We start from the raw sequence: 7,399 nt of genomic DNA on the forward strand, positions 1-7,399 counted from the left end.
AACCAAATTGCTAAAAGATAATATTTTATAATATCCATTAGGAATCAAATTGCTATGAGATAATATCATATAATAATATCCTAACGTTTTTAAATAATTTCTTTTTCATATATGCACAAAAAGATTAATTTACTCATTTTTTTAATTGAAGAAAAAAATGCGATATAGAAATTATTATGGTATTTTTACTTAAATATGCATAGTTACATCTCTCATTTCTCACCTCCTCTCATTCAAATTTAGAATTTTTCTAATCTACCAATTATATCATCTTTCCAACTTTTTATTCCCCTTTACTTTTACAAACAAAATTTAATTTTACATAGATTAATTAAAAATTTCTTGAAAATCCCCGAGTGTGAGCCGCGGGGGTTTTCACTCTAGTAAAATATTTGTTATTTTATAAGCAAAATGAAATATTGCATTGACTAAAACATGTATCGAATGAAGGGATTGCAAAATGTTTTCCAAGTAAAAACCAAGCCATAATCCCACAAAATTCGGACAAGATTCTGAAATGTTGTCCATCGCCAAGCTCTGCTCTGCACCAGACACCCTGATCTTAAAACCACTTATTGCTTGCCATTTTGTGTATGACTCAATAGAAATCTATTCTCTTCTATGTTGTTGTAAATTTTATATAGTCCCAATGCCAGCTTGCCACATGGTAAATTCTAAAATAATAGTAATGACTGATTTGTGATATAAATAAAAGACAACGGGCCGGGAAAGTTGACCTAGATATAGCCTGCAGCTCTTACATAACAAGTTGCTACAGCTATTGAATTTGATATGAAAACTCCTAAATTAAACATGGAGGCCGGACTACTATAATCGAAACCCCCTTTCCTTTGTTTCGCATTTTCATCCTGAAAAAATTCAACGCCAAAAAGAGATCAAGTTGGAACCCACAGCAAAGATGGGGGGATGGAGAAACGCGGTTCAAGAAGCTGCTGCTTCCAAACCGCTGTTTCTGACGATATACACCACCATTATCGTGGGGATAGTGGCGACTTCTTTTTATGTGTTCTCCGCCATTTACTCTCCATCCGCTTCCACCAGCACCCAGTCTATCTCTACTTCTTGGCTTTCCTCCCCTCCTCTCTCCCAGAGTACGCTCCTTGTTCTTTTTTTCTTTTTTCTTTACGCTCCTTGTTCTTTTTTTCCTTTTTCTTTTTTTTTTTAAAAAATTTAAGCTTCTATGTATGTGCAAATGGCCGATCATACGTTATTAGAACAACTGAGTAAACATTGTTTTCGTTATTGGATCCTAATCAAAATGGAATATTGCTAATGGGTTTTTGTTAGTTTGACTTTTTGTTTGTATGTTAGACCCTTTCTTCCCCGAGCTTCTTTTATGGAATTATGTTGCAATTTTGAAGACTTTCTTTGATGCCTTTTATTATGATGTTCTGTTCAGTACATCAACTTCACTCTTTTAGCATTTGCTTTACCATTAGTCAATTACAAGATTTTATTAACTGATGTCCTCAAATGGTAGATGGTGGTTCTAATTTCAGTAACAACATTTCTCTACCAACAGACAAAGCATCACAACCTGGTAGCAACCAGTTGAAAACTATATGGCAGGCTCCGCCTAGTAATTCGAAAATGCCACCTTTGGAGTCCTTTAAATTAACAAAAGAACTGGTTGGAGAAAGGGCGAAAGACAATGTCATTATTGTCACCTTTGGCAACTTTGCGTTTATGGATTTCATCTTGACTTGGGTTAAACACTTGACGGATCTTGATGTTTCTAATCTTCTTGTTGGTAAGTTGTTAAAATCTTCCTGCAGTTAACTGTGCTTAAAAGTGGACAATGAATCGGAATCGTTGTGATTTAGGTGCTATGGACACCAAACTGTTGGAGGCTTTGTATTGGAAAGGTGTTCCAGTATTTGATATGGGTAGCCATATGAGCACAATAGATGTTGGATGGGGCTCTCCTACATTTCATAAAATGGGGAGAGAGAAAGTATTACTTATAAATGCTATACTTCCTTTTGGTTATGAGCTATTGATGTGTGATACAGACATGGTGTGGCTCAAGGTACTCCCTTTCCTATCCAGATCAAGTTTTTCTTTGTTGTTTACATGACACTAAGCTATAGTTTGATTGTTTCACTTTTTCTTCCCTTAAATTGGATAAGTTTTATTTTATTACAATGCTATCATACTGTGGAAGAATATGGATTTTTCTGATTCTATAAGAAAAAAAATTTCAGTGAGAAATACTAGTTTTTCCTGGCGGTTGCATTTGCTTTGTGTGTACTTTTATTGGCTTGTGTAATGCTTCTTACTCTGCTGTCATCATTTCTTTATATTTTAAATCATGATCCTTAATGGTCACTTCATACTTGATGTGGCTTGCCCCTTTCCACAGGATCCTCTTCCATATCTTGCTCAGTATCCTGATGCTGATATCTTAACTTCAAGTGACCAAGTTGTGCCAACGGTTGTTGATGACAGATTGGCTGACTGGAAACAAGGTAAAATGTTTCAAGTTGTGGCCCAGAGTAGTATTGTTACTGGAGACCTGCCCTCTTCTTTTCTAGGAGAAGAGAGGAGAAAGGTTGTCAATTGATGTGGCGTTTTAATTTAGCATAACCAACGCTGCCTTTAGATTGTTTTCACCTTCTATGTTAAGTGTTAAACTCTTCATTTATGAAGCAGGGACTGCTCAGTTTGCACTGCAGCCTTAAGCCTCTTTTCCATTTGTTGTTAACACTCAGTGCACTGAATTAGAGAATGTCTAATTTATAAATTTATCATTTTCTTCTTTTTACTCTTATTACCAGTCTTGTGACTCCTTCGGTCAACTGATTCTATCTTTTCCTTGAACAGTTGGTGCTGCCTACAATATAGGAATTTTCCACTGGCGGCCGACAGAGCCTGCCATAAAACTGGCAAAAGAATGGAAAGACATGCTTTTAGCTGATGACAAGATATGGGATCAGAATGGTTTTAATGAACTTGCACGCAAGCAGACAGGGCCAGCCATTGATGATGATAGTGGACTTTTTTATGCGTTTGATGGAACTCTCAAGCTGGGAATTCTACCAGAAAGTATATTTTGTAGTGGACACACTTATTTTGTTCAGGTAGGATCTGTATGCTTGTTCACGGTGAATTTGATAGTCTTATGTTTTTATTTTACTGATGGTTGTTGAAATTCCAGTTTTTGCACTTAAATGCCTTTTTGTGTTTATACCCTTGAGCTTTAATTTATCTTGCTTGTACCTGTTAGTAAATAGCAGCATATGTTGTACATTAAGCTTGTCCTAAGCCCTAATGCTATTGGCAGGCCATGTATGAACAACTTAGGCTGGAGCCGTATGCATTGCACACTACATTCCAGTATGGTGGTACTGAAGGGAAGCGTCATCGGCTGCGGGAGGCCATGGTTTTCTATGATCCACCAGAGTACTATGATGCACCAGGTAATCTTGTGCCAGTTATTTTCCAGATGTGATGTTAGGACTTATATTATGATTACAAATGTTCTGTACCAACTATAAAGTATGGAGTATTTTTGTGCCAGCTGTTCTGATATTTGGTTTTAGTACCAATATTATCTCACCAAAGCTGTTTAAGACAGTTTCTGCATCCTGCAGAGCTTCAGTTATATTTATCGATCTGACATGGACATGCTAAAGGCTTTTGCAATTTTTTTCCTTCATGTAGAGATGAATGGGTCATATCTTAAACGGATTATGGCATCAGACATATGTTATGCGATGTGGGCGTTTCAGGTTGAAGGAAATAGTACATATAACATGCAGTTTGGTTACATTATTATCCTCCATAATAATTTATTTGCTTTCCCTAGGATATATCATTGGTTAAAACTTTGCGGAACAGATGAGTTAGATATGATGATTTGTCCTCCATGCATGAAGTGTATAATTCCACATTTGTACTTGCAATGAAACATCAACTGTTTCACATTTTTTATATCTCTCCTATCATGTTTTATGCCTGTGTTGGTATGATGGGATGCAGGACAGTCTGAAATCGACTATCCTGCGAGTTTTATCAGGGAAACTTAAAAGAGTTCTGTAGTGAAATGAGAACTTTCTTTAACTTTTACCTTTGCCCCCATTTTAAACAAAGGGGCTATCAATTTATCTAGCAAGAAAGATCAAAGTCAATTGAATTTCAGATATCGAAACTTGCTTTGATGTTCACTGAATGTTTTATGCTGCCAGTTAACTTATTGAAGGAATTGTGCAGGAGGATTCTTGTCATTTAAACCTTCTATTCCGAAGAGCTTGTTATTGGATGGGGAGCATAATCTAGAATCACACTTCTCTCTTATTAATTACCAAGTATGAGTGTATTATTTTAGAAGTATAAGCTTCTGCGATTTGAATCCTTTGTATTTATTCTCATAATTTCTGTTGTTGACAATTTTATTCAGATGAAACAAATAAGGTCAGCACTTGCTATCGCTTCATTGTTGAACCGTACACTGGTGAGAACACTATGATCATTCAAAATGATTGTCTCAATAGTTTTCTGTTTACTGTTCTAATGAGTGTCGTGAATATAATTTTTCTCTGTGATGGAAATTGAACCAAGATATTTAAAGTAGTTCTTATGAGAATCTTGGCTTACACCCTTAGAGCATGTGTTTTTAACATGAATTACTTGTGCCTAATGGTAGCAAAAGTAATCAAGGTAAAACATCTATAAATTGAAATTTTCATCTTATTAAAGAGCCAGTAAAGGGTGCAAGTGATATCACATTGTGTGGGGAAAGTTATCTAATCCATTCAATCTGTAGATTTGGGTATTGGAGTTGGATAAGGTTATGTAATCATCTTTTTAGCTTTTCACTGTGTCAATTTCAGGTTATGCCTCCATTATGGTGCCGATTGGATAGACTATGGTTTTCACATCCTGGAGTTCTGGAGGGGTCAATGACTAGGCAACCTTTTCTCTGCCCTTTAGACCATGTTTTTGAGGTAAATTGTTGATGATTGTAAGACCATTAGACCGTTATTCGTACAACCATGAAACCAATAATCTCTATATCAGAGCACTTCATTTAGCCTCTTTTAAAGTACAACTTAGTGCAAGGATTTTGTGGATTCTTTTATTTTGAGCATGAGACGTTCTAATTCTAAGGAATATGCTATGCACTGTTGTAGGTAAATGTTATGTTGAAAGACCTTCCACAAGAGGAATTCGGCCCTGCAATCAACATCAGAGAGTACTCATTTCTCAACAATCCATTATTACCCCAACAAGTAAATGAAAGTATTAGTGATAGAGATTAATTTGTTTCTTTTCTTTGATCTCCTTCGGGGAACTTTAATTTTCAATGTTGTTTCAGGTAAAAGAGTCATGGCTTGATGTTCAGCTTTGTCAAGAAGGAACTGAAGACTGCCATGCATCAAGTAACACAAGTCGACCAGGTCTTTTAAGATTCCCGAAAAACAGTACTGAAGAAATGGTATGGCTGATTCTTCACTTACGTAAAATATCTTGTTCAAAGTAGTGCAATCACTCCCAATGTTCTTGATGCAATGGATCCTATGTGCTATGTCCTAAGTAGTGAATTGTTCCATGTTGAGATATATTTTTCATTCAGTTAGACACTAGTCCAAGTTTAGGTTGGTCAAGTATCAAAGGTCGCTAGATGTAGGTTACGTTAAGTTCATAACCGAGTTATCTTATTTCTGCTTGTATTTTCATGGAACTGGTATTTTTCCTTGTCATGCTATTACCAATGGCTTGGTAGTGACGTTGTTGAATTCTAATTCTGAATTATACAGTTCAAAACAGTATTCTCTTCATTCAAGGATGTCAAAGTCATCCAATTCTCGTCAATGCAAGGTGCCTTTTATAGTTTCACCGATAAGGCAAGTCTTTTCATCAAGCTGCAGCTTCCCATCTTCCATTATTTTTTACTTTGTTTTTACACATTTGGGTTGCCATTGACTAATATGTTTAATGTTTTATGTAAACTCAGACAAGAGAGGAGAAATTCACGAATCGTATGAAGAGGTATGTAGGTATATGGTGCTGTGTAGAAAACCACACTCCTGGACATATATATTACGACATGTATTGGGATGAGAAACCAGGTTGGAAACCTGCCCCACCCCAAACCCCAGAGGAGGATCACCCGCCTTTCTAAGGCGCTCCCCCAACCAAGCATTTGGAGTATCATCATTTTTTTAGTCTAAATATTGCCAAGTTTTGGGAGACAGAAAAAGAGATGCAGAAACAGATAAATGTGTTGAAAGTTAGTCTGGTCTCATTCCTAACACAGTCGGAAACTAGAAATGAAGTGTATTCATATTTGGATATGGGATGAGGTTGTATTGACACTAACTATTCAGAAGAAAAATGTCTGAAATCTGACATAAACCCTTACATGTGTACCCATAGGTCCAAAAATTTTGACTGTGTTTTGCCTTTCTCCAATACAAATAAGGGGGTAAAAGGAGAAATGAAGCTAATCATTTGAAGAAAGTTATAGTGCATACTGAAGGACCTTTCATGTCCGGCTTACTACTTGTTTTATAAGATGATTTTTTTTTTTTAAACTTAACATGTATTTCTTTTATTGTAAAAGTCTTGGCTTTGTTACTTGATTATTATTGCTATTTACTTAAAGCTGATGCAATGTTCAATATCTTTGGAATGGTAATCAATGAATGAATAGCTGAAAATAGGGTGCGGAAAGACCGAGTATTCCAGCAAGAGCTTCTGATTTTTGAAGTATATACCAGGAGAGCGTCTCCAAACCTGTTTTTGCCTAGTAGGGAACTAAATCTGGATATGGAAAAAATTCGATAAAACATTCAACCCGTACGAATTGACTGAAGAATAATTTTTTGATAAAAGTGATACACTTTATTACTTTTTTTTTAAACCCAAAAAGATAGGTCAACACCAACTCGTGTTAGGATTCAGGTAATTTCGGTTTTTATCTATTTGAAACGGTTCGAGCTATTTTTGGTTCTATATCACCCGTTGAGCTTTTGACTTCCAATTTTCGATTAGTTTAATCCGTCATTCCAATCCAATTTTAACGCCACCATTTCAACTCAAAAAAAAAAAAAAATCAACCATGAGTTTGGATAGCGAATTTTAAATTTATGAATAAAAAAATTACACCGTAAAAATTTGATGCTATCATCTTCTCCTAAAAAAATCCTAAATATTTTGCGCGAAGTCATTTACTTCTTTTTGTTTTTACCTAGTGGCAGTGTTAGCCTCTAGGCTAGCTATCGCTCACCTTTTTCTCCTGCTCATTAACCCTTTTTTTCTTTCTTTTTCCCATTCACTCCATGCGTCTTCTATCTTTCCAGTTTGCAAATCTATTTTGTGGGTATCTTTATTATCTTTACAAGTTGTGATGGATAGAAGACGGTGCCTAACATCG

At 35.8% G+C, this 7,399-nt stretch overlaps 1 protein-coding gene across 2 annotated transcripts; it reads left to right on the forward strand.

The window, feature by feature from the left end:
- The first annotated feature begins 739 nt into the window (after positions 1 to 739).
- On the forward strand, positions 740 to 6,646 carry LOC107929451 (arabinosyltransferase XEG113). 2 transcript variants are annotated; one of them, XM_016860878.2, is made up of 13 exons: positions 740 to 1,112; positions 1,502 to 1,771; positions 1,845 to 2,050; positions 2,384 to 2,489; positions 2,845 to 3,101; positions 3,305 to 3,440; positions 4,234 to 4,328; positions 4,421 to 4,474; positions 4,854 to 4,967; positions 5,154 to 5,252; positions 5,339 to 5,458; positions 5,781 to 5,867; positions 5,978 to 6,646. In XM_016860878.2, exons 1-13 carry the CDS (start codon positions 920 to 922, stop codon positions 6,143 to 6,145), a joined length of 1,905 nt encoding a protein of 634 aa, XP_016716367.1. In that variant the 5' UTR covers positions 740 to 919; the 3' UTR covers positions 6,146 to 6,646. The 2 variants fall into 2 exon arrangements, with proteins under 2 accessions (XP_016716367.1, XP_016716368.1); XM_016860879.2 differs by having other exon boundaries at positions 1,544 to 1,771.
- The last annotated feature ends 753 nt before the right edge of the window (positions 6,647 to 7,399 follow it).

This window comes from Gossypium hirsutum, chromosome A08 (assembly GCF_007990345.1).
Source record: "Gossypium hirsutum isolate 1008001.06 chromosome A08, Gossypium_hirsutum_v2.1, whole genome shotgun sequence".
Classification (NCBI taxonomy): domain Eukaryota; kingdom Viridiplantae; phylum Streptophyta; class Magnoliopsida; order Malvales; family Malvaceae; genus Gossypium; species Gossypium hirsutum.